The sequence below is a fragment of the Diprion similis genome, chromosome 14 (genome assembly GCF_021155765.1).
Source record: "Diprion similis isolate iyDipSimi1 chromosome 14, iyDipSimi1.1, whole genome shotgun sequence".
Classification (NCBI taxonomy): domain Eukaryota; kingdom Metazoa; phylum Arthropoda; class Insecta; order Hymenoptera; family Diprionidae; genus Diprion; species Diprion similis.
In genome coordinates, this window is record NC_060118.1 from 9311637 (window position 1) to 9336976 (window position 25340).

Here is a 25340-nt window from a genome sequence, read left to right on the forward strand (position 1 = left end):
TATTTTCTAAGTTTAAAAACATTTATACATACATTCAATTAATTTATACATTTATCACGATAATTAAATTTATTTTACCTACTCATGGGCATGAAAAAAAAAAAGAAAAAAAAAACAGAAAAGAAACGAAAACGTCACGTAGAAAAAAAACGTTGATTTATTTCATATCGATTGTATCGAAAATACTACACAGATATTCATCGTTTCCGTTGAAATTTCCATTGAAAGATGGGTGGCCCGTCGGGTGTTCCAGGTTTGACTTGCTTAGGGTTGGGGACCTTTTTATCTTGTAACGCTCGTTTTATTTCAATTTTCTGCTGCACGATCGACAGTTCTCTTTCGCGGTCGATACGCTTGTGTAATTCCTTGTAAGCCATGTGTTTCTGCTGCTCCATTTTTGCCAGCATTTTTTCATCGATATCTGGTAGCTTCATTTCCTTCAGCTTGGACAGTTTTGGTCTATTCGTTCGCCGGTCAAGCAGCGTCGCATGCGTGTCTAGCCTCTTGGCCACGTCGAAAGACTTCACTTCATTCCCATCGTCAGCAAAGAACGTGTGCTTATTTCTGGTCTCGTTAGCCGCATCGATCATGTGTAGCTGGCTCTGTAGTTTGTCGATTTTTTTTGCCTCGATGTTCCTCTTGTAAGAAACATATCTGATGTCCTGAGTCTCCATTAGTTTTATCTGATCCGGCGTGTGCTCCTCTGCCTTTTCCTTTTCTCTGTGAATTCCATTACGAAGCTTCGCGTTTATCATGTGAAAGTAGAACTCGTCTGGATTCTTGTTCAGCGCTCGCTTACGCAGCAGCTTTATCGTCGATTGTTTCTCATGGTAATCCGTAGCCCTCGCTACATAATCCTTCTTCTTTTCCAGCAGACCCAAGTGCGATCTGCTTTCCGGCTGGTGACGCTCTCGATGAGTTTTTTGGTTCGCCTTTGCCGCTCTTTTCCATGACGACATTTTTCTTTCTCACCTGGAATTATTCGATCGGGTTATTCAAGGTTTGAAATCGATGCATAGATTCACTAGAAATTTGTAAGACGTATATATTTTTGATGACGGTAAAAAAGTTTAATTTTCCTTCGATATTAAAAACCAATGTACACGATCATGAAAAATTATGCTGTAGACCTAACCTAATATTGGAATCTGAATTTGTCAGTAATAATAGCAACAATAATGTTTAATTAGGTTAATTAAATGATTGGTATAGTTTCGTTTTGTCGTTGATTCAAACTTTATATCTTACGTTTAACTTTCTGATATTTAAAAAAAATTGATATTACTAAAATAACCTAACCTAACCCTACTTTACCCACGTAGACAATTAATCCTCTTAGACTAATTGACTCGTATCCCGACTAGTTTTCAGATAATTATATGCTTAACGTATTTTTTTTTTGCCACCTCTTAATTGGTAAATATGCAACATAAATGCAACGCACAAAACCGTGTGTGTATCTTTACAGCATGCGAATTCCTCGATAAATGCCACCTGCTGTTGCGTGTTAAACGGGTTCCGTCGGTAAAGAAGCTACCGGATCGCTAACACGGCTTCGTATGGCCCCTGCAAGCCCACGCAAGTCTCTTTCTCCATATTTTCTGTTTAAAGCTGCTATTTTAAACTAGCTACTCAAAACTTGATTAGTCTAGAACAGTCTAGTTCGTACTTAGGACTGTTCTTGTTCTGATTAGTGAAAAGAGAATCAGTAATACATAATAGTATTCGTAGTTATGGTAACAATACTTTTCGACACCATTTACACATTCAATATATGTTTCCTACTTCTATACCCTACACTCTATCATAAATTGCGTATTCCACGTAATATAATTTCACTACTAAATTCGTTTTGCACGCATACCAGCGACTGAAAGTCAAAAATTTTAATTCAAATTACCCGCTAAGTCAGGTAGTGGGGATCAGACGTAGAGCAATGTATCCTGTGACCGCCACCAGAGGCGCTAGTGAGCTGAATAAGGCAGATTCCACCAGAGATTATCCCCTCTATATTGGCTCTGAAGGTTCTCACAAGTTCTCGGACTTCAGCAGTCAGTGTCTGATCGTGGTCTGATCAGAGATCAGTGGTCAACGACGTGCGAACGTTCGAGCACGTTCGATAGATCGTGCCCGCGAATGAGAGTGTGTAAATTGATTAGCGTTAATCTATAATTCACACATTGGTGAGAAGTGAAGAAAGAAGAGGGCGGGTTTAGCAAATTGATTGTGTCCCGTGTTGTGTTGGGCTGTGTAAAAAAAATTGTAAAAAATTACTTTTGTGCGACGTTGACACAGTGAATTTTATATTGACGCGAGGTTATAAGTGTCTATATTTAGACGAATACGAATATACGAGAACATTTTTAACCTTCTTTCGCTGGAACTGATTTTTTGCCCACTCAATTTTTCTTCTCCTTCTTTTATTCGAACGGAGAATCAGACACGCAGGTATTACGTATAGAACGCTTGCCAATAATAATCCCCGCTCTTCGTTCAAGTTATTTTTTTTCTCTCTCTTCCCTCTGGCATTCCCTTATTCTAGTCTTCTCTGGCATTCTGTTTGCGCGGGTCGAGTAAATATTGCGAGAGACGTCGGTGACATGTTCCTACGCAAAAAGCCAGACGGCTTACGTAAATAGTAAAAACAAAAGGAAAAAAAAAAAAAAAAAAAAAAAAAATGTTTACTCGAATTTATTACCAATTGGCTAATTTAACTCGCGCTCGATACACTCCATTTAATTTACAGTTTTACTTACGCTCTTATGAGACTCTTGTAATATCTGGACGCGTTTATTCGCAGAAAATTGATGAACTAAAAGAAAGCGAGAATTTCTGAATATTTTTAATCGATTTCTATTTATAGGTTACAGATACAACGACGATTGATGCTCGCCGTTTGTTGGCAATTTGTTCACAATTCAAATAACGTGTCAATATGGTATTTGAATTGAAGATCAGCGCATTCTTCGCAAGGTATTTGACACAAGGTAGATAAATTAGAATTCTATTGTAAAAATTATTAAGGAATCATGAAGTAATTGATATTCACTTGTTACAGGCGTTGATTTTTTTATCCCACTTCAAACTCGACTCTTCGTTAACAGCGCCATCAGCTGCGGTAGCAGAGAATCCCGCATAATCACAGTCGCCAACCCGTGAATAACAAATATATTTCGCTCCTATCAGCATGACAGCGTGAAGCAAGACGTTAGAAACGCCGCAATCTGGTCAGAGAAGATATTCAGCCTTTCACCTGAACCATTCCAAATTCACCATTCATTTCCCGGGGATGATCGACAAGAACAAACCAATCCGAGTAGTAAGTAGATCGATGAAAACAAACGAAAATTTGCGTGCTCAGTTAGCTGTATTAATTTTAATTCTCATCCTCGTGTACAAAAATCAAACTCCAGAGTTCGCTTTTTAGTACTGCATCTGCTTACTTATACTTTAACTTACTGCAACAACACAGCAAAGAATAAATAACAAAATATAGCTCGTTGCTGTTTATACGTTGCATTAGAGCTAATGATACGTGAACATCTTCTGAATCTTGTTTTTGAGTTTCAGGGAAAAAATTTTTTCAGTTTTCCCACATTTCATTACTCGAATGACCTTTGACTACCCAAAACTTGAGTATTATGTATGTATTATTAGACTGTATCAAAAAAATTTACTATTTTTATTTTTTTTTTCAAATATACTGAAAATGGCGTTCAGGATAACGAAAAAAGGCGCCTGTTAAAATGGGAGCTCTTAATTTTAATTTTAAGATGTCCCTCATCGCCATTTTCTACTTTCCATAAGAATAACATGGCAAAAATGGTTCTTGCTCCTTGCGATTTTTATAACTAGATAACGATGCGTCGTACAGAAAATTCATAAACATGTTTTTGTAGGAAATTGAACGTTCTACAAAAAAGGTCTCTTGTCATTTTACGATAAGTCTACTCCTTCAAAAGTTATTTAAGGTCAAACATCAGCAAAGGACCTCAAATAACTTTTGAAGTAGATTTATCGTAAAATGACAAGAGACCTTTTTTGTAGAACGTTCAATTTCCTACAAAAATATGTTTATGAATTTTCTGTACGATGCGTCGTTATCTAGTTATAAAAATCGCAAGGAGCAAGAACCATTTTTGCCATGTTATTCTTATGGAAAGTAGAAAATCGCGATGAGGCACTTCTTAGTATTAAAATTAAGAGCTCCTATTTTAACAGGCACCTTTTTTCGGTATCCTGAATAATATTTTCAGTATATTTTTCAAAAAAAAAAAAAAAAAAAAAAAATAGTCCATTTTTTTGATACAGTCTAATGTATCATGTTATATATATTTATGTACCCATCTTTTCTCCTTGTAACGATCAGTCTCGAGTATATATTTTTACTTTGGTATTTCTATTATCTTTTGAAAGTCAACCATAAATCACCTCTTATCTAATGTTAATTTTTCTTATCTATCATGCGCGTTCTTTCTTCCGTGGTGTTTTGTCATTCATTTGTTTGACACTTACTTAGCTATGTAATGAAATTTTTAAATAATCAGAGGTCTATAGCCAGAGTACTTGAGGAAAATGATAAAACTGATCAGATATGGCAGTGAAACAGGTGATCGAGTTAGGAGAATAATTTGGACTGTATATTTTAATTTTAATTTCTGTTTAACTGGCCTGCGCAATTCGTGTGCAGGGAGATGTTGAAAACATGATATTTTGAGTCTTCTTTTCTTGTTCTACCTTATGTTTTTTAGTTTACGGACCACTTAGGCTTAATGTGAATGAAAATACCACCTGATATCGCGCGAAGATGGCCATCGGCAATGTGATTTGCGGAGCAAACACTCCAAAAGTGAAACGAAAGAAGGTCAAGGTAGAGTTAAACAAGTCTTGTCAATTTCTCACTTCCTATCAGAGATATATGGAGAATGACAAAATTGAGCGCTGTATTATATGAACTAAGATCACATTTAAGTGTGAACTTTTTTTTTTTATCCTTGATTAACAAAATTTAGTATTAAAATTAATTAACAATTTGTGCTTTACGCTCATGTTTTATCAGCAGTAAAATTAGTGTCCATGTTTCCAAAGAAACTTATGAAACCAGATTTTTCTGGAAGAGCTTTACTCCATAGTGACTAACTTGAATAATAAATAGTTTTATATATCAGCTTTCTCATTGTGATTTATTCATATTTTTATTTCAAAATGGACCATGATTAAGTTGATTTTATTCGATCATTCGATATTAATTTCTTAAATTTCTGCAATTTCTATTTGTACAGTATTCGTGGTCCTGATGAAAAAAACATACATATATGTATAAATACCATGGTCTTAAATTTATCGAATTGTGATCATTACAATTTTGCATTCCAGACAACAGCGCGGAGTTGGATAGAAGCTACTTTTCAAAAGAGAGAATGTGCAAAATTTATTCCTAGTCCTCGAGACGAGCACAGGTGAGTAGGGTGGGATTAGGGGGCATGAATCTATCAATATTTACAGCCTCAAGCTACAGATGATATTTATCGATGGGCTTATTGATTATCAGGAATAAATTTAATGATGATTTAATAACCTGTAACCGTATACATAAAAATTTATAGTGCGTAAGTAGCTGTACATGAAGTATCGAAATCTTAGGGGCAGCTAATAGCATGTGTTTTTATTGCAATAATTTCGAAAAAACTTAGCGTTAGTGGTAAACTGAAAATCTGTTTATAGCTTCGACAGTTAATACACTTTGGATTCTAAGTGGTATCATTGGGTTATCGAAAGTATAGAAATAGAGATGGAGGAGCCTTGGTACTCATTAGAATATTTGAATTCTCCTTGTTTTCTCTAAATGTACTCAGTTTAATTTTTGTACCCATTTTGGGCTTTCTTATCTTTGATGCAAAATGTTAGAATTGGACAGTTTAACAAACAACTTTGGTCAAATCAATCTTGGGTTAGTAAATAAGTTTGCTGTTATTGGCTTTACGTGTGCATTTTGTGTTTATTTTCAAATTCATAAAAAAATCATGCTTTTTATATTCATTATTTCCGTTAGATTAACTCAGTTATATATATATATATATTTTTGTTTTGTTTTGCAACAAGGTGACGTAAAGTGGAGCAGAATAAGATGTATAATATTATAAATTTATTGCCGGACAATTAAAATCCATTATTATTTGAGATTATTAAAACTGATTTATTTTCTCTTATCACCACATTTGGCAAAAAGAAAATTGCTTCCACTTTTCATCTTCGTTCATTCATTTCAGTTTAATTTACTTTTCCTTGTTTCATTGCGTTTTTAGGTTGAAAGAAGTAGAGGGAGATAAGGGTGCTGAGTACGACGTAATCACAACAGCCAGGTGAGAATGATCTAGAATGCTCCATCATCCCGCGTTGTACAAAATTGTAAGATTGAATTCTTACTGTCAGAGACGTGACAGAGAACTGTGAAAAAATAAAAAACTACTACATCAGATTGGACATCATCTACACGCTCTACTAAACCCTTGTGTCTTGATGAAATTAATCATTGTTTTGTCCTATCATCCGAGCAGTAGATACATTGAAGAAAACATTTTTTTTTTTTTTTTTTTTGTATTGGATGTGGCGCCTAGTAAGTGTGTTATACTGCCTGCTATTCAAAAATCGATTATACAATGCTGGTTAAAAAATGCGGTACAGATGCAGCCTGCAGGTCGTCTATGCGTTTCGAGGTCTCCTTGTCGATTTTAATTCTTATAGTTACCACATTGAGTCTACGATAAATTATGGCTACGCAGATTATTGAATACCTTGATGTAACACTTTTTGCAATGTAATTTAATGTTTTTTGCAGAAAAAAGTGTACAATCCTGGAGCAGCTTGTTCTGGAGCTTTCAATTAAATTATTTTCAGCACTTGTCAATTTTCCTCCTGACAGATTTAGTCTAGAATTTACTCAGCCTTTGTTATCCCATGCTATTTCAGATGCTGCTGCGGGCATTCCTTCACGTTTCATTGTGGAACTGGCGCCGATGTTCAAAGTCATTCCACCGCTGGCGTCAGCGCTGCTACCGGAGACAACAAAATTGATGCTGAGCGAGAGGTTTGGACTCCAGGTAAAAATACTCGAGTTAGTCCGACCGATGCATATGGCACAATAGAGTTTCAGGGTGGACCCCATCCAGCCAAAGCGCAGGTAAATAGAACAATTTTGGTAGATGGCTTCCTTGGTACATCGCTATCGATAAAATTCTAACTCCAGTATGTTTATCCAATGCTCAGTATGTCAGGCTCGCGTACGATACTCGACCAGAGCCTATTGTTCAGCTACTGAGGCACGAATGGAACCTCGACTTACCAAAGTTATTGATCACCGTTCATGGTGGGAGGTCGAATTTCGAGCTACAACCAAGCTTGAAGAAAGTTCTCAGAAAAGGCCTTTTGAAGGCAGCAAAGACAACGGGTGCTTGGATCTTTACGGGAGGGACAAATACCGGTAAATGAAGAATTTTGTGGCTCAAATATAGATTCCATGACTTCTTTGGTCGTATTTTCAGGTGTAACACGACAGGTTGGCGATGCTCTGCTTTTGGAGCGTTCTCAGAGACAAGGGAGGGTTGTCAGTATCGGCATTGCGCCTTGGGGGATACTTGAGAATGGACATGAACTGGTCGGTCGCGGACGTGACGTTCCTTATCACGCTATTGCGTCTCCAAGGTATTTGAAACACAGTGTTATCATTTTCTCTGGTCAACCCGGCACGGTATAGAAAAAATTTGGTTGATTTTTACAGGTCTAAATACGCTGTACTGAATAGCAGGCATGCGTATTTTCTTTTGGTTGATAATGGAACTGGAGGGAGGTACGGAGCTGAAATAATGCTGCGAAGGAAGCTCGAAAAATACATATCAAATCAGAAACTTCAGCCATGTAAGATTACCAGTTATTATTGTTGTTTTAGAAGCGATGGAATAAAATCGTCAATCAATTACTCATGAGTTGTGTAATGTGTTTTTAGACACGCATAGTAGCATTCCCGTTGTGGCACTTGTAATCGAAGGAGGAACAAACACTATCCGAGCAGTTCTTGAATACGTTACAGATGAACCGCCAGTCCCCGTTGTTGTTTGCGATGGCTCTGGTCGGGCAGCCGACCTTATTGCTTTCATGCACAAGTAAACCAACAATCATTGAGTTTAATTACCGAATCTCTTGCCTTATGAAGTATTGTCTATATTTTCTTTTTATTCAACTACTTTTGTAAATACTTCCAAAAATTATTACAGTATTACAATTCTATGTGGTAATTTTTTCCGTTTTATTTACGACTTCTCTTTTGTAGAATGTAGCCGTGAATAAAAATTATTATCCTAAAGGTACGCGACAGAGAGTGAAACAGAGGGCGACGGCTTACCAGAGGGGATGCGCCTACATTTGTTAGGCACTATTCGGCACACCTTTGAAGTTTCTACGGAACAGGCGGAACAACTCTACTTGGAGCTACTTCAGTGCACACGTAACAAAAACCTTGTGCGTCTTTATTATAACTTTTGTTGTTCTCCAATAGATTTGCTAAATTCTTTTTCGTTCTCCAGATTACAGTATTCAGAATTACGCACGATCGGCCTCAAGAACTCGACCAAACAATCCTCACAGCCTTATTCAAATCGCAGCAGCTGTCCCCGGCTGAACAACTGTCACTAGCTCTAACTTGGAACAGAGTCGATATAGCTCGTAGCGAAATATTTGTATATGGACAAGAATGGCCGCCCGGAGCACTTGAACAATCCATGATGCAGGCTCTACAGCATGACCGAATTGATTTTGTTAAACTTTTGCTTGAGAATGGTGTTTCAATGCGTAAATTCCTCTCCATACCTCGTCTCGAAGATCTCTACAACACCGTGAGTAAAATCACTGGTCAAACTCATAATCTAACTGCTGTTAATATGTCTTCACCAAATAATTTCTCTTTCCTTTTTCCTGACAAAATTTACCAGAAAGAAGGGCCGTCCAACACTCTTGGCTACATTTTGAGGGACGTAAGACCTCACATACCGCGTGGATATATTTATACTCTGCACGATATCGGTCTTGTGATTAATAAGCTGATGGGTGGAGCTTATCGGGCTCAATACACTCGGCGAAAGTTTAGAGCGGTTTATTCTCGAGTTATGAAGAAGTCTGGCGGACACGCGCATCACGCTCATGCTCATCGTACAAATAGCGCAGCGAGTTTTGCTGGCCGATGCTATTCAGTTAGCGGTGCAGCTGGAAAAACTGATAGCTTGACGATGACTCTGCTGGCCGAGACTCTGCCTGGCGACAGAGACACACCGCTCTTCGATTTCCCGTTCAACGAACTGCTGATATGGGCTGTTCTAACAAAACGTCAGCAAATGGCGCTTCTCATGTGGCAACACGGGGAGGAAGCATTGGCTAAAGCGCTGGTAGCTCTAAAACTTTATAAAGCAATGGCGCACGAAGCTGCCGAAGACGATCTTGAGACAGAGGTTTACGACGAACTGCGTAGTTACGGCAAGGAATTTGAAACTATCGGTGAGTGTTCCACAGAGTGTTACGGAGCGTTTACAGATTAATGTTGAATTGCCAATTAATGAATGTGTTTGATGTCGTTTTACATTATTCATTTGATTAAATGTTTAGCATTAGAGCTTCTGGATTTTTGTTATCGACAAGACGACGATCAAACTCAACAGTTGCTAACGTCAGAGCTTCAGAATTGGTCAGGTCAGACGTGTTTGTCACTCGCTGTAACTGCGAACCATCGTCCTCTTCTAGCGCATCCTTGCAGTCAAATTATTCTCGCTGACCTCTGGATGGGTGGGCTACGAACACGTAAAAATACGAATCTCAAGGTCAACCTTGTTATCTAGTATATGCTGACCTTACTTATGCCTATTAGTACCTAGTTGTGAATTTATCATAATATTATTTCCACAATAAATGATGCAATTCATTTTCTTACAAAATATCATTTTTTTTTTTTTCGCAATCAACGCGGCTTTTGATTACACTGACAGATAATTGACAAGGAAGGGATAAATTGCATGCAAACACTACGTTTTGCTTTTTGTTTTATGATTTCTCAGCCTAGTTGTGTAGTAGCTGTTACATAGTACCACTGTAAGTTCTCCTATGTAGTTTGAATTTCTTTTTTTACTAGATGATCTCAATGATTTGTTTGAACTGTAGGTAGTACTTGGCCTGCTGTGTCCGCCATACATAACACGGCTGGAATTCAAAAGTCGAGAAGAGCTACAGCTTATGCCACAGACACAGGAGGAACATCTAATTGCCCTTGAAGACGAAGATGAGGATAGTGATTACGAGCAAGGAGTCACTCCGACATTAGCGCAGGCTCCGGTACACCCAGAAGTCGAGGTAACATCGCGTTTGTGTAAATTTTATAAGTTTGACGGGTTTTCACATTAGTATGTACTAATACAATAAACACACTAGGTGTTAGTGGTTTTTATTGTTTACCTTGTGAAGTTTAAGAGCCAGTGTGAGGAGTTGCGCATATACGCATATTGTCGCTTTCGAATTAAATTCTTGGTCTGATCTTGAAACTTTGTCCCAGTGGCTGGTAAACTTTGCGAGGAAATCAGTTTTCGAGTGCTAACGTATCCCGAATTATTATTGCTAATCAATCATGACCTTTTTTTGCGTTTGAACTATCTGTCAAGACAACGATTAATGAAAAGCTATAATGTTATTTTGCATCTGATTGTTATGGGTGGTTGTTATTCCATATTTTTTAGAAACGACCACGTAGCAGCTTGAGTATTCGCAGCAAATCCTCTTGCAGTCAGCAAGGCATCAAGGTACAACAGCGTCGAGGAAATCGAGATCAATCACTGATCGCTATCTTCCATTTTTATATAATGCTTGAATTGTCATGTTACGCCCTTCTCACCCTACTACGATATTTTATAAATGCTGTTCATTTATTGTTCTTTTTCCGCTTTGTCCCCAGTCAATGTCGTTTTTCTTTGTATTAGCTTTGGTTACGTTTACATAGCACAACGATTTATTGTACATTCTTATATTATGTACCTGTTTTAATCGTTAGATGTACATCTTCCATTTTCCAGGTTCCATTATCTCTGCTTTCTTACTACTTTCAAAATTCTTCCATCACTGTTTCTCAGTACCGTCGACAAATTGTTACAATTGCCTATGTATCTACTTTCACCTCTGTAATACCCACCGTCTATCGCTCGCTAAACACTGAACAATGTTAACATTTCTCTAATTACTTGACATGTTTTTCGCAGGCATTAATCTCCACTGAAAATGGCACGATAGCTGCAAAAGACACAATTGTTCGAGAGAATGGTAAAGTTATAACAGATCACGATGATTGCAGTAGCAGATTTGTCCACGCCTTGCCCGAATACTATGATATAAAAACGAACCGACCCTTACGCCTGAAGAAGAAGCTTTACGAGTTTTACACAGCTCCTATTACCAAATTTTGGGCAAGTTCGGTCAGTATTGAAAACTCAATTATATGTATTCTGTTTTACTTATTTTGAAAAAACTGGATAGACTATAAAATTCTTATATTTTAGATTGCGTACATAGTATTCTTGGTGCTATTCTCATACTGCATTCTTGTGAAAATGGGTCACATACCCACCTGGGCTGAATTATACTCCATTGCCTACATTTGCACACTCGGCTGTGAAAAAGTACGAGAGATAGTGTCCTCCGAGCCAGCGACTTTATCCCATAAGTTCAGTGTCTGGGCATGGAACATGTGGAACCCGTGCGACGCTGCGGCCATTCTATTTTTTCAAATTGGTCTCGTTCTACGGCTGAGAATGCCTACTATGGAAGTAGGGCGTGTTATATATTGTGTGGACTGTATATATTGGTACCTGCGAATTCTCAATATTCTCGGAGTCAACAAGTATTTAGGTACCTGAGTTGAGAAAATAAATTTCGGAAATGATACTTTACCTGTTTGCTTAACTCAGGCGTTTTAATGCCTTTGCATTGCAGGTCCTTTGGTTACGATGATGGGAAAGATGGTGAAGAACATGATATACTTTGTTGTACTGTTGCTAGTTGTATTGATGAGTTTCGGCGTAGCCAGACAAGCTATTCTCAATCCTAATACCGAACCCAAGTGGCGAATTTTGCGAGACGTAAGTCTGCAAAATTGTTACTTCCTTTTCAAATGTAATGGTCATTTGTCGATTGATCGTTGGATTCATGTATTAACTTTTCTACAGATATTTATGGAGCCGTACTTTATGCTTTACGGTGAAGTGTACGCGGACAGCATAGATCCAGACTGCGGAAATGCCCCGGGACAAGATCCGTGCCTCCTGGGAAGGTGGATAACACCCGCTGCCATGTCCGTCTACCTTCTCGTGGCTAATATTCTCTTGATCAATCTCCTGATAGCGGTATTCAACAACATATTCAACGAAGTAAACGCTGTTGCTCACCAAGTATGGATGTTCCAACGTTTCACCGTCGTCATGGAGTACGAACAGAAACCGGTTCTCCCTCCACCACTGATTATAGTTTCGCACATCTATTTGCTTATTAAATATATCATTAGATACGTCAGGCAAGGCGAGATGCTGTCCACAGAGGCACACGACAATGGGCTAAAACTCTTCCTCGAGGAGGATGACATGGAGCGATTATACGACTTTGAGGAGGATTGTGTCGAGGGATATTTCAGGGAGCAAGAGCTCAAACTACAGATGTCCACAGACGAGCGGGTGAAAGTAACAACCGAACGCGTCGAGCACATGCATCAGAAAATTGAGGACATCGACAAAAAGGAGAACAGTCGGAACGTTTCCTTGCAGGTAAGAATTCAGCGTTAGTAGTATTGCGCATTGAAATTTCGTTCTCGATGTTAAAATTGAATATATTTTTATTTCAGGCTGTAGAATTTAAGATGCGGAAACTGGAGGAGCTGAACGAACAGACCTTGGCTCATTTAGGAGTAATACATCGTTTCATGGCGACTCATACATCGAATTTAGATCTACCGCGGTTCGATCCGACCTCAGAACCGCGACCTAGACGAGCCTCTGAGAGATCGGAGGCCGCTTCCGAGTCAGACTTGATCACTCAATCGCCTCTGCTTCACACCCGACGCCGCAAGCTTTTGAAATCGTTAACGGACGCCACCTTCTTCCCAACGACAACAACGCCATTGGAGGACGAAGTGCCTCTGCGAGCGACGGTTCTCAGCTCGTTGGACAATCTGAGTAAGAACGATTCGTCGAACAGCAGTGACGAACCAGCGTCTCAGGAGGTGTTCAAGACCTCGGAAAGTAGGGAGAGCAACGCGAGCGAGGAGGATGCAAAACCGGAGAAAGAAATCAACGATCATTACAAAAGGTCAGGCAGTGTTGACGTCACGTCTACTTCGGCGTTCGAAGCGAGACGCGATTCCTCGGGTCATCCTCCGTCTGTGAGGCAATCGAGCCGCACGCTCTCTGAGCCAGATAATTTACTTGCACCTCCTGCAAGCGGTGCACAAAGAGGAGTGACATGGGCCGAGCCGAAGGTTGCTGTGATACCGAGCTCTGCGGGGAGTAACAACGCCTCGTCTAATCCGAGGTCAGTTCTTCTCGCCATGCGGTCCGAGTACACCAGCATCACCGACGAGCTCGAAAGTTACTGCGGCCTGTTAAGTCCCCCCAGAACTCCGCCCGTCTCGCCTCCGCCTCGTCGAGGGCGATACGCGTCGGAGATGTCAAACCCCGAGATGGCTCTGCACATTGAGAAAGAGCATCTACGCGACGCCGAGGAGTGTGACTACCAGCTTATGGAGGGACTTATACATCGACGATACATGCACGACACTGACATACCGGAGGATGTAGAATCCGATGACAATGAGGACAGCGCTTTTTTCCTGACTGTACACAACGAGAGGCGACAGCTAAGGCGGGCCTCCGCCGTTGAAGATGAAGCCTTCAAATCCCGACCCACCATTAGCGTCACCAAAGAAATTGAACAGACTCTAGCTCGACCTCCTATTCGAGATAGCGATACTGATCTACCCGCCGATCACGGTCTCAGCACATGTCCTGCTCCGGCGTCTGAGACGATGTGTTGATTTGTTTCATCATTCTTTCCACTCACTCGCCGAGAGCTTAACTTACATGATTCTGAGCTCAAGCATTAGTTATTCGCAGTCGTTTGTTGATGACCTTATCGATTTTTTTTAAACGGTATTCCAAATGGAATATTCTCTACGAGATTCATCTTCCAGTATTCCGCATTATAATATACATGTACACTATTGTACACACGCCTAGATCTTCCACTGTGCTTTTATAATCGACTGTTTCTTATAGAATCTTAATCGTTGAAGTCTGTAGGTTTGCTATACATATTTTTTTACTTCTATTCAATCAGGTTTCGAAATTGTGATTCACGTTTTAGTATATATTTCGTGTAGCCTTCGGTAAGAATAATCTGTAATGGATTCAGCTTTAGAAGATACCACGCATCTGAGTAGTAATCATTTATTCGCTGCAGTAGCAAAAATATTCTGAAACATTACCTTTCGCCGAAATCGGAAGTTGGAGTAAATATGAATTTATTACTTGATACTGTTTAGTATCTAGTATATACATGCTTAACGATCCTTTTGCGACCGTTTAGTTAGGTGAATATATTTTATTAGATTTGCGATTGTTATACACGTAATTTGATAATCGAAATTATTCTCATCGTGTATTTTGCAATCAGTAGGTAATTAGATTAGATTAGACTAGATCTCAAAAGAGGACATTTTGTTGGATATTTTGTCTGTAGTGCGTTTTCTAGATGTGATTTCGTGAATCGATCCTCTTCTATGGTTCACGGTAGTTTATTTCTCTCTCTTTCTTTCCTAGGCTCATAAAACAAAACCGTCTAGTTTACCAATGATAGTTATTGCTTCCAATAAATTGTTCTCTCACAGATGTAGTGACAGGTTTTTTTTTAAAAACTTGGTGATTTATATTTAATATTTCTTCACGTTTATATGGGATGAAAATACGTATATGTATACATATATCTAAAATTTACATGTGTATTATGAATACCTTTACATTTACGATCGTAAATTGTTTACGGGCGATCTATTAACTACTGTGTATGTCCTTCAATAGAGCTTATTAGCTTATTATAGTATTAGTAAATTTGACCGAAGATTTGATTGATGAATTTGTAATAATTAATTACTAAAAATCGGAAATTGTACATAATAATAATAATAACAAAAAAGATAATAACAGGGGGGGGGGGGGGGGAGTTATAGGTTTTGAAAATTAATTGACTAATATAGTGTGTCAGCTATGACTTGTAATTCGTACGTACCTTCACCTCATATACGTCGGATATAACTCATCAGCTTCGTAATTGAGAATTTCATTCGCAATTCAAAGCTCTAAGCTTATGCAAGTACACACTGTAATATTGCTCAAAGAAAAAAAAAATAACCAAGAAAATACGCAAACAAATACAACATAATAATAATAATAATAATAACATTAGTCGCGAAATAATAGTTGAAAAGAAAATATCGCGAACGATGGATCGCATTTGTAATACTGAAACACGTAATATTCATACAACAGAAGTTCTATGTTCATTGTAACATGTATATTTTATATAATTATGTTGACAGTTATGATTTATCGTGTTCGGTGTTTTATTAGGTAATTTTTTTCACTTATTTTTTTTTTGTTTTTCCAAACAGTCAAATTTATATACCGTGAGATTTTTCAACTAGTCACAAATGTAGGCAATAATAGGAAACTATTTGGACAATTTTTGAAATGGAGATTTTTTTTCTCAGCTCGGCCGCTTCTCCATATACATCGTGAAATATTTCTCCTGGTTTGTGGGTTTTTAGTAAAAGTATAAATTAACCCCTCAAATCAATATTTTTAGAAATTCGCGACAATTAGGACTCGATGAAAAATTTCTAGAATGACAGTACGAATAATTTCGGAGTAAAAATATTTAACTAAATATCAAGTGGTCAAACGTATATTTTTAGCAATCTATTTTTCTTGATATTTTACGTTCATATCAGATCTTTACTCTAAATCTCTACATAATGGTGCTTTATAAATTTGTTTCTAGATTTTCTCGAGACGTTTCTGAATATTGTGTAAAATCGTGGAAAAATTTTGGTTCCAACGAATCGTGGGAAAAAAAAAGAATAAATAAATACTTTTTAGCTCAATTTCCAAACAAATGGTCGTGGAAACAAGAAAAACATATCCAAGAGGTACATACATGGAAAAATTAGGCCAGTTTACAAAGAACATTCGTATTTTAACAAAAAGTTACCATATCAAGGTTACCTAGCCTAGCTCGTAATATTGCAATAACTTCAGTTAGATCGTCAAACTATGACACGAATAATAATTGTAGTACGGTGATATAATAATAGTATAGTGTGATAAATTTATCTTTGGTCAAATAGGTGGACTATAAGTTTCGTTTTCCTATTTTTGTGGGACAATATGGCGACAAGTATTTTGTCTAAAACATAAAATTATGAACAAAAAAAAAAAAAACACACACACACACACACACACACACACACACACTCACACATACAAGAGAGAAAGAAAGAAAGGAATAAATCAGTATAGAAAAAAGATAAAGCGGAGGATTAATTGTTACAATTACGAATATTTTATCGATCTGCTAATACTATCCTCAGCAATAATTAAGATACATTATTATTATATCGTCGAGATGATATCACGAGTGATTAAAGCGAGACAATAATTATATTATCTGTGTGTATAAATTTGCGTATATTTTGAAAATAATTTTTGAAAACATCAGTTCACACTTTGCGTTTTAATATTGTAATTATATTGAGTAACGTTTACGGATATATACATGTAACGATCGGTTACCCGCATTTGTTATAAACTATAATGAAATCACTTATCAATGGTTATACGCATAAAACTTAAGTAAGACAATTATTGTCATCCAGTAACTGTTTCGTTACACATACCTTACAACGATTTACGCGCTTTTACTCAACGATATATATATTTATGCATTTATGCATATCACTACATGTGTAATGATTCCTTCCTAGCGCTCACCGCGATGTATTTCAATATTTATAAAATACTATAAATATCTAGGTTCAGAAGTAAATTTTCAAAGTATATATTATAAACTTAACTCACCTATGTGCTTAACGACGCAACTATAACGTTTAAGATGGAAAAAAAAATTGGCAATCTTGTTAACATATGACTATACAATTTAGGGTGGTCCTTATTTAGGGTGTTAACGAATTTTTGCCGCACCATACCCCAAATCAACTTCAAATAATTTTAAAACAATTGTCTAATTTTTCTAGATTTCTATCTCAACTCTGGTATAGTCTAAAAATCTGAAAAAATTAGTTAATTGTTTTTTAATTATTTGAAGTTGATTTGGGGTATGGGGCGGCAAAAATTCGTCAACACCCTAAACAAGGACCACCCTACTATACATACATATATATTATATATATTATATATACACACCTATGGATATACACTAGTCTAAAATTTCTATAAACTTATTATCCGAAAGTGATAATCGAACGCACGTATCTATTCGCATCTAAAGCTATTCTAGGTTTGTTATATCTATGTATACATATTGTAATGTGATGTATATGGCGGGGTGCGTTTTGTCAGCCAGCGAATGAAAGTTCTACTGCCTACTTTATTATAACACGTACAATATTATGTATTATAGTAGATTTATTATATTGACAGGGCTCGTAATTATTGAACGTCAAGAAGCAACGATATACATTGCGCGTAATATGCATATTCATACGTTAAATTCATTCTTCGTGGTCACGTTGGAATTATTTTACTTTATACACAAATCATTGAAAAACTTACACGTCGAATTATTTTGCTTATAATCAATCGGTCACGGACTCGTTTTTTATCGGCGAATTTTTCAAAAATCAATCCGGGTAAGTTTGGTCTTTTCAAAATTCAGTCTGCGTTCTTCTTCTTTTTTTTTTTTAACATGATTCGATTTAGCGAAGAAAATTTGAAACGCGAAAAAATATTCTTTCTGCTTACTCCGGTACTTAATTGTTGGAATACTTTTATTTTTTTTTATCAATAGTTAGAAATCAAAAAATAGTATAGTAATATCAGGAAGAGCGTAACAATTGCATTAGTTAATTCATATCACATTACGCGGGCGTACCGTGTAAATTATTTAGTGATTTTTATAGCGTATTTAAAATTTACACTTAACACACACATAAATCGGCTGATTTTTACTCGAATATACATGTAACGAACTGAATCTGACTTCACACATATCACTTTTTCAATTTTTCTCGAACTTGCGAAGACACGCTTCGTCTGAAACTTTTTTCTACAAATATGTATATATAAATATATGTATTAGACAAATGTGCTCCTCGATGGTAATCGCGATAATGAATTGTTACTAGAACGTGGCAACAAAGAGAGATATTTCAACCTAACATGTTGTTGCGATTTCTCGTTCGTTTTTTAAATATATTAATTGTATTTTAGAACTGTTTAAAAATTGAACATGCAAAACGTATGTTCGCACAACTTTTGTCTTTGAAAACTTTCGATCTCGTATCACAGTAAAACGATTTCAATCCAAAAAGTGTTTTTATTGATATTGTTATTAACGGGTTAGGTACACCTGCAAGGCCAAAAAGAATGCTTTTTTTTAAAGACAGTCTTCGTTATTCATTGATCAATATTTATCTGTTCAAGAGATACACATTTCAAGAAGTTACAGTAATTTTTTCACGTAAAAAGTGTGATTAACAACCGAGTTACAGCCAATCTCCCAGAGCCCTCCCCCCCCCCCCCCCAAAAAAAAAAAAAAGTTTAGCGGTGTGTAACGTATAACTCATGACTGGATCATCTGAAGCAAGCAAAATCGTTGGAATTAGTTAAAAACAATATTCTCGTGTACTTGACAGCGAGATTCAATTAAAATTTAATTTTTTTTTTTTTTCGACAAAATGGTGAATGTTGAAAGTAAAAAATGTTTTGTTGTTGAGTGATTGTTTATCACTCTTTTAGATGAAAAAAATTACCGTAACTTCTTGGAATGTGTATATCTCGGACTGATAAATATTGATCAATGAATAATGAAAACTGTCTTAAAAAAAAAGTTTCAAAAGAAGCGTTTTTTTTTTTTTTTTCTGGTCTTGCAAGTATACCTAACCCCTGAAAAAACTAATTAACACATCGACCCCTTTCTGGTTCCCGAATTCTCGACCTGTTGTTTCGAAATAAATAATAAATTACGTGTAGCTTTATAATGCGTAACCTTCAATCTGGTTAAATCTGATATAAGTTTGATTTGCGAGGCGAGTTGTAACGCGAGCTATTGCGGGCAGGCTTGTAAAATTTGACGAGTAAATAAATAATGAGTCGTCGTAAATTCTATCCGCTTTTAATTTCAGGGCATTATATTTCCACTTGTGGCAGTTTTGCATCGAATTAGCAAAAAACGTAACACTCCGAACCTCGTGTACGAGTGTGTTTCGATTTTTGTTTTTGTTTCGTACAATCTAGTTACGCAACTCAACGTATACAACGTTAATTATCCCAACTCTGATGGTACGTGATGTGCATGAAATCATATTCGCTTCTCCCCCCTCTGCCTGCGCGAAACTTTCCTAATCACGAGTGACTTGATGCAATTTCTGGATGTCTAACTTCGACTCAATCCCATTAACCTTGATTTATACAGGAAAGATTTTCGACCCTTGTACACCTTGTCGTCGTGCCGTGAATGCAAGGCAATCTCTAATGGAAATCATTATTTGTTTAATGTGAGATAAAGCTGCTCCTTTTTATCGGATTCTGACGAAATTGGAACGATTCAAGACGCTCAGAAATATTTATAAACTAGACTTTGTTCTGAGAATTTCACGACAGTTGAATGAGAATGATTAGAGCACAAGTCATTTAGTCATTGCACAAGAAAAGAAAAAAAAACATTTATTTCTAACTTATCAATTAATTTTCGAATCTTGTGAAGACATACAGAATCTAAATTTTACCAAGGATGTTTAAATTAAATCAACCGTGAATTACTCTGTATCCTTATGAAATTCTTTTGAAACTTTTTCTAAGAATTACACAAAGTTTATTTTAGTTTGGATGAAAAGGAATCAAAGAAGCGTGAGAGTTTTTTTATTCATATTTTCGTGACGAATTTTTAAAATAGACAATCAATTTTCCGCGTTTGGATTGTAAGACTGACCGATAACAACGTGAAGTAAATAAAAAACTGTTTACCAAGTCTTGCATAATTCAGTACGCGGTATAAACTCGCACGTTCGTTCGCTAACTCGTTACAGTTTTACTATCTCGTTCTGCACGAGTCACGAAAAACGCTTTTTACTTTTCGGTCTCAATTTTTCTCGATACCCGCTTTTAATCAGTATCCCACGAATCGCCAAAGCCAGCGAATCTCAAAAGCCTTTAACAATTATGACTATTTCGAAGCAAAAATTTTCCCACCCAGTTTCCGGCCACTTCAAAAATTGGCTCAAGGATTATTTACGCAATAGTTCCATCGCAGGATGCGCTTATTACGTCACACCCGGAACGCGGCCTAAAGAGCGGTAATTTTAAACACCGCAAACATCTGTTTAGTCTCCGCAAAATATGTTTGTTTCTTTAATTTAGTCGTTTTGAAAAAAATTCTTGAAAAACGTTTGAACATTTTGTAGCAAATTAATTCCAATTGACGATCAATATTTATCTACTGAAACATGTTCACAAAATTTTTCAACGTCTTAACATAATCGTCAAAAATTAATTAACGAATTTTCTTTTTCCAGAACTTATTCATTTTCTTTACAGAAAAGGCGACTGAAATCCTCAGCTTGATTGTAATTCTCGAAAATCTGATTCTTCAACTGAAATATTATTCTTCGCAGGCTTTTTTGGCTCGCTGTCCACATCACGTCGATCTTATTCATCGGTGCAATGACTATTGAAGCGACCATCGAATACGCGACAAGCCCAACGGTCACGACTATCGACAGAACCGATTATCCAGTTCAAGAAGTCGACTTTCCGGGGATAGCCATTTGCGATTTGAACAAGATCAGCCTGAGCGGGGCCAGAAAAATTGCCCGCCAGATATTGTAGGTACCTATTAATATTCCAGGGGATGTGAAAAATATTTTGCACCATAAAAATTTATTCCCAATATTGCATCTCGGAATTTCGATCAGAAAGTGCAGAAATCTTTGGACGTTTCGCTAACCATTTATTGCCTCGATTGCAGCGAGGACGCCAACATCATAAACGATAACATCAGCTATTACGAGATCCTGGATATGTTGAAATACTTGGGACACCTTTACGTCTTCGAATTGAACGAGGGCGAGGAGCAGAGTGTCGAATTTCTTCACAAATTATTGACCCAACGATACGAGAGTTACGCTCCTCGAATATTGAAAGAGGTTTGTTTTATTGTTATATATGTTGTGTGAAATTGTATTTTTGTTCTTCTGAGATTTTTTAAAAATTCCCGTTGAAATTAAATGAATTTCGTTGGAATTACTTCTTATTAATTGCACGATAAAATGCATGAATGCTTTGCCATTCCGACTAACTTGTTTTTGATTCGAAACAAAATCCGAGCTCAATTCTATACGAATTATACAGGCCTGCGATCGTTTTCCCCTAACGAAACTTGTGAGTACTAATTTCGGTAGATATTAGATACGAATATATTTAAAAGAATATTAAAAACATCCTGTCACGTAAATTTTTTGAAAAATTTCTAATCAACTTTCAATTTCTATTTATTATTATTGTATTTATTATTCATCTAGCTTCACTAGTTGTTGTCTATGGTAATTGTAAGCATATTTAAAGCTACGTAAGTACAAGGGAAAAAGATTGAACAGTTTTGAAGAAAGTAGAAAAAGATATCACAAGTCTTTTTTGATTTATCTGGCCTCTTAAGTCTTGTCTAAAAACAACGCTCAATTCCAATCATCATAACATTTGAAGGAGAAAAATAAGTATTTCATAGAGGATCAACTGAATTTATCAAAAAACAATTAATCTCCTCGTTTATATCGATCTGTTCGATCCAGTCACGGAATTTCTCGTTTCAGATTACCCCGAATTGCCAATCGATGCTTCAACGCTGCAGCTGGGCAGGAAAGGACCACTCCTGTGTAGACATATTCTACTCCCGAAAAACTGCGGATGGTTACTGTTGCATCTTTAACTACGTCAGACCAAGCGACGATTTTGGAACGTGAGTGGCAGCTCTTCCATTTCTGATTATATTATCGTAGATTTTCATTTCACAAGGGGTAGAATTCTTACGGCACACGCCTTTGACACGTCAATAGAAACATCCTCGCAGACATCGTGACGAGCAACGGGATCGAGCATGCCGTCGGCATTGGTGTTCAGGCTGGTCTCAGGGTCTCCTTGTACTCAAATTTTACGGACCATTTCTACAAGACACTTTCCAGTCTTGGCTTCAAGGTACGATAATGTGAACCTTGGGAGGGATCGAGTCGTCTGCCAGTGATCTTGATTGATGGATTTTTGTCGTTACTCAGCGCCGTTTTCATTGATTGTTCATAAGATCCAGATATTCTCCTCGTTGGACTTCCCGGACACGTCGAGCGGCAGTCTTCGCGAAATTATCGTCGCACCACGGACGGAATCTTACATCACTCTTCACGCGACGTCGTTTTACTCTGTTCCGGTATGGAAAATTTCCTCATGACGTCAGAGCCTGGTTCTCGGCGCCATTTCATCACCACATAACCTAAGTTTTTCATTTTAATCGAGGCAAATCATAATTCTTGGGCTTTCAAATTGCTCATGTCACATAAATTAGTTAATCATAATTAATAATATACCTGATCCACTATCCATACGCGAAAAACACGGTCAACAAAATATTGTATGTGGTATGCCCGTAAACCGCCTGTTTTTTGGCAAGGATGAAGATTTCAGGACGAGCTGAAGGCGAGCCGGAAGCGAGTACTGAAATTATCCGAGCCAAAAAACGGTTTACGGGCATGCCACATACAACATTTTTCACGGTATGGGCATCGAAAAGCAAAACGAAGAGTGAGGTTATGTCGCGATCTGTTCGACGAAGCTACTTTATTCGCCAGTTTGGGATGCGCACTTCGAACTGCGCATCAAAACTACGGAATAAAGACTTTATTCCGCAACTTTGTTCGCTGCCGTATAAAGCGTGACTTTACGGAACGAAAACTGTCACAAAAAGTGGACTTTTCAATGCCCATGCCGTAAAAAATAATTCGTCTCCGTCTGATCATAAGCTGACTTTCATCATTGGACTGTGATTTTTGACGCGTTGCCGTTATTCAAATCGAATATTTTTCGTTCCTGAATTTTAGGAAGTTTATCGGTATAGCGTCGAAGTACGAGACTGCCTTTTCAAAGATGAATTGGCCGCCATATTTGGAGGACACTATTCGTACAGCGATTGCATAATGTACTGCAGAATAGACGACATACTGGATCACTGCAACTGTGTGCCATTTTTCTACCCAACGCCGCTAGACAAAGGTACGATCCTTGAGTGGGAAAAATTCATCCAGAAAGTATTTCAAATAATGGATCAGACCCTCCTTTTGGTTATCGTCTGAATTTTCAACGCTTTTTGAAAAGGATATGAGAAATTAGTTTCAAAAGATTGTAATCAACAAGAAAAATAATTGGTTTAGTCATCCATCGGATGTGAAAAATTCATTCCGATATTATTCTAAAGTCTTTTCAAAATCTCTGTATAAAATTTATCAGCAAAGTTTCGAATGAAAAACTTGTGTGACATAAATATCGACTGAAATTTTCATTATGGTCTTCTGGAAAAAGCTTGAGACAAATTTATTCGACTAACATATCTAGAATCAATGGATTTTCCAAACTATTTCCAATTATTGTTATAAAGTTCTTTTAAAATCGTCCCACAATTTTTTAAACAGATTGGAAAATTTCAAACGAAACTAAGGAAAAAATGAGAACATTTTTACGATATGATATACACAATAATTTTTTATGTTTCAGAGTCCGTGAGGACTTGCGATCTCAAGGATCTGTCTTGCTTGAGGAAATACAGGGGTAAGTGAAATTCGCTGACCGATTTTAATAACTCGGGCAAAAATAACTTTTGACAAAAATAACTTAAAACAACAATATTAATTTGAAAAAAAAAATGTTCCCATTATTTATTTATTTTTTTTTTCTGTATTTATATTCCGCGATTAAGTTGTTTTTGTCTGAGTTATTTTTGTACCGCGAAATTCGAGCGACATGTAATCGAATCCGTGAATACAGCCATGGATTTACCTCTTTGTTTTTCACGTTACGCTTCGCAGACAGATGGTGGAGGGTCGTACCAAGGATTGAAAATGGAATGGAACCATTCACCGATAATTTTTTGAACGGACCAGATGGATATTTAAATTGTAGCAGGTGCTTACCGGCCTGCGAAGACATCGCTTACGAATTTACACTCAGTTCGGCGATTTTATCCGCTGCAGGAGACGATACCTGGAGCCGTGAAAGCTGCGGGTGAGGCTTTCGAACTGTCGAGTATTTTTATCCGTACTGTTTTCTACCACTGGTGATGAATTTGATTCTAGAAAGACGGAAAAATTCATCGATCACACCGTAATAAACATATTTTTCCAAAATTCTGGAACAGTCAGACTCAAACAGGACGTTATTTTTTACTGGTGGGAGTTGATGAGTGAGTATAAGACGATAGAGTGGAAAGTTTCATTTGCATTTGGCAGATTTTTAACAATAGTTTGTTTTTTTTTTCACCAAGTCTGCACAGTTTCGTTTCTATAAACTTTTTGTTTCTTCGAAACGACTGATTAATCGATTTCAGGTAATTATGGCGGGATATGTGGATTCTTTCTCGGTGTTAGCTTGATCAGCGTGGTTGAATTAATTTACTTCTTCACTCTGCGACTGTACAAACGGAAGGACGAGATGAGAAGCGGAAAAAAATCATCCAAATTCACCTTGGTCAAAGCTGTGAGACCGAGTCTGCGACCGTTGTATTGGCAGGAGATGATGCAGCCGTATGGCAAATACTGATAGGGACGAGGTTATTCTCTGAAATGGTTTAATGATAGATCTTTTCTGATCCAATGTTTTTGAAATTAATACACAGCTATAAACCTAAATGAAAAGCTCACGTGATAAACTTTTTTCATCTCGCCTTGTGTTGTCAACAATTAATGATTCTTTCGAGCCTGTTGAATGAAAGTTGGGAGAATTTAA

At 37.2% G+C, this 25340-nt stretch overlaps 3 protein-coding genes across 12 annotated transcripts; 2 read left to right on the top strand and 1 right to left on the bottom strand.

The window, feature by feature from the left end:
• Positions 1–98: 98 nt before the first annotated feature.
• On the bottom strand, positions 99–1444 carry LOC124415087 (probable U3 small nucleolar RNA-associated protein 11). Of its 4 annotated transcripts, none has more exons than XM_046896387.1 (2): positions 1340–1444; positions 99–972 (listed from the first exon to the last, which is right to left on the bottom strand). In XM_046896387.1, the coding sequence occupies exon 2, from the start codon at positions 957–959 to the stop codon at positions 198–200; it is 762 nt and encodes a 253-aa protein (XP_046752343.1). In that variant the 5' UTR covers positions 960–972; positions 1340–1444; the 3' UTR covers positions 99–197. The 4 variants fall into 4 exon arrangements, with proteins under 4 accessions (XP_046752343.1, XP_046752344.1, XP_046752342.1 ...); XM_046896388.1 differs by having other exon boundaries at positions 1300–1381; XM_046896386.1 differs by having other exon boundaries at positions 1305–1364.
• Positions 1445–2087: 643 nt separating this feature from the next.
• Positions 2088–15510, top strand: LOC124415085 (transient receptor potential cation channel trpm). 7 transcript variants are annotated; one of them, XM_046896377.1, is made up of 22 exons: positions 2088–2448; positions 2864–2987; positions 3059–3319; positions 4752–4870; positions 5377–5459; positions 6306–6362; positions 6970–7180; positions 7267–7480; positions 7542–7701; positions 7778–7914; positions 8003–8159; positions 8361–8514; positions 8580–8888; positions 8985–9543; positions 9652–9863; positions 10201–10389; positions 10770–10832; positions 11286–11498; positions 11583–11931; positions 12016–12161; positions 12249–12839; positions 12917–15510. In XM_046896377.1, exons 4-22 carry the CDS (start codon positions 4808–4810, stop codon positions 14102–14104), a joined length of 5055 nt encoding a protein of 1684 aa, XP_046752333.1. In that variant the 5' UTR covers positions 2088–2448; positions 2864–2987; positions 3059–3319; positions 4752–4807; the 3' UTR covers positions 14105–15510. The 7 variants fall into 7 exon arrangements, with proteins under 7 accessions (XP_046752333.1, XP_046752334.1, XP_046752337.1 ...); XM_046896378.1 differs by having other exon boundaries at positions 2864–2973; XM_046896381.1 differs by lacking the exon at positions 10770–10832.
• Positions 15511–21006: 5496 nt separating this feature from the next.
• On the top strand, positions 21007–25164 carry LOC124415091 (sodium channel protein Nach-like). Its single transcript, XM_046896392.1, has 10 exons — positions 21007–21184; positions 21328–21505; positions 22169–22314; positions 22412–22550; positions 22654–22776; positions 23444–23615; positions 24114–24167; positions 24425–24620; positions 24692–24798; positions 24943–25164. Exons 1-10 carry the CDS (start codon positions 21024–21026, stop codon positions 25152–25154), a joined length of 1488 nt encoding a protein of 495 aa, XP_046752348.1. The 5' UTR covers positions 21007–21023; the 3' UTR covers positions 25155–25164.
• The last annotated feature ends 176 nt before the right edge of the window (positions 25165–25340 follow it).

What these genes read in the sequence shown, in the direction of transcription:
- LOC124415087 (XM_046896387.1), bottom strand. Translation starts at nt 959, where the DNA reads ATGTCGTCATGGAAAAGAGCGGCAAAGGCGAACCAAAAAACTCATCGA.
- LOC124415085 (XM_046896377.1), top strand. Translation starts at nt 4,808, where the DNA reads ATGGCCATCGGCAATGTGATTTGCGGAGCAAACACTCCAAAAGTGAAA. An exon ending in CGGTACACCCAGAAGTCGAG is followed by an intron (nt 10,390 to 10,769) that starts GTAACATCGCGT and finishes CATATTTTTTAG; the next exon opens with AAACGACCACGTAGCAGCTT. An exon ending in GCAGTCAGCAAGGCATCAAG is followed by an intron (nt 10,833 to 11,285) that starts GTACAACAGCGT and finishes TGTTTTTCGCAG; the next exon opens with GCATTAATCTCCACTGAAAA.
- LOC124415091 (XM_046896392.1), top strand. Translation starts at nt 21,024, where the DNA reads ATGACTATTGAAGCGACCATCGAATACGCGACAAGCCCAACGGTCACG. An exon ending in TTGCTTGAGGAAATACAGGG is followed by an intron (nt 24,168 to 24,424) that starts GTAAGTGAAATT and finishes TACGCTTCGCAG; the next exon opens with ACAGATGGTGGAGGGTCGTA. An exon ending in TGGAGCCGTGAAAGCTGCGG is followed by an intron (nt 24,621 to 24,691) that starts GTGAGGCTTTCG and finishes ATTTGATTCTAG; the next exon opens with AAAGACGGAAAAATTCATCG.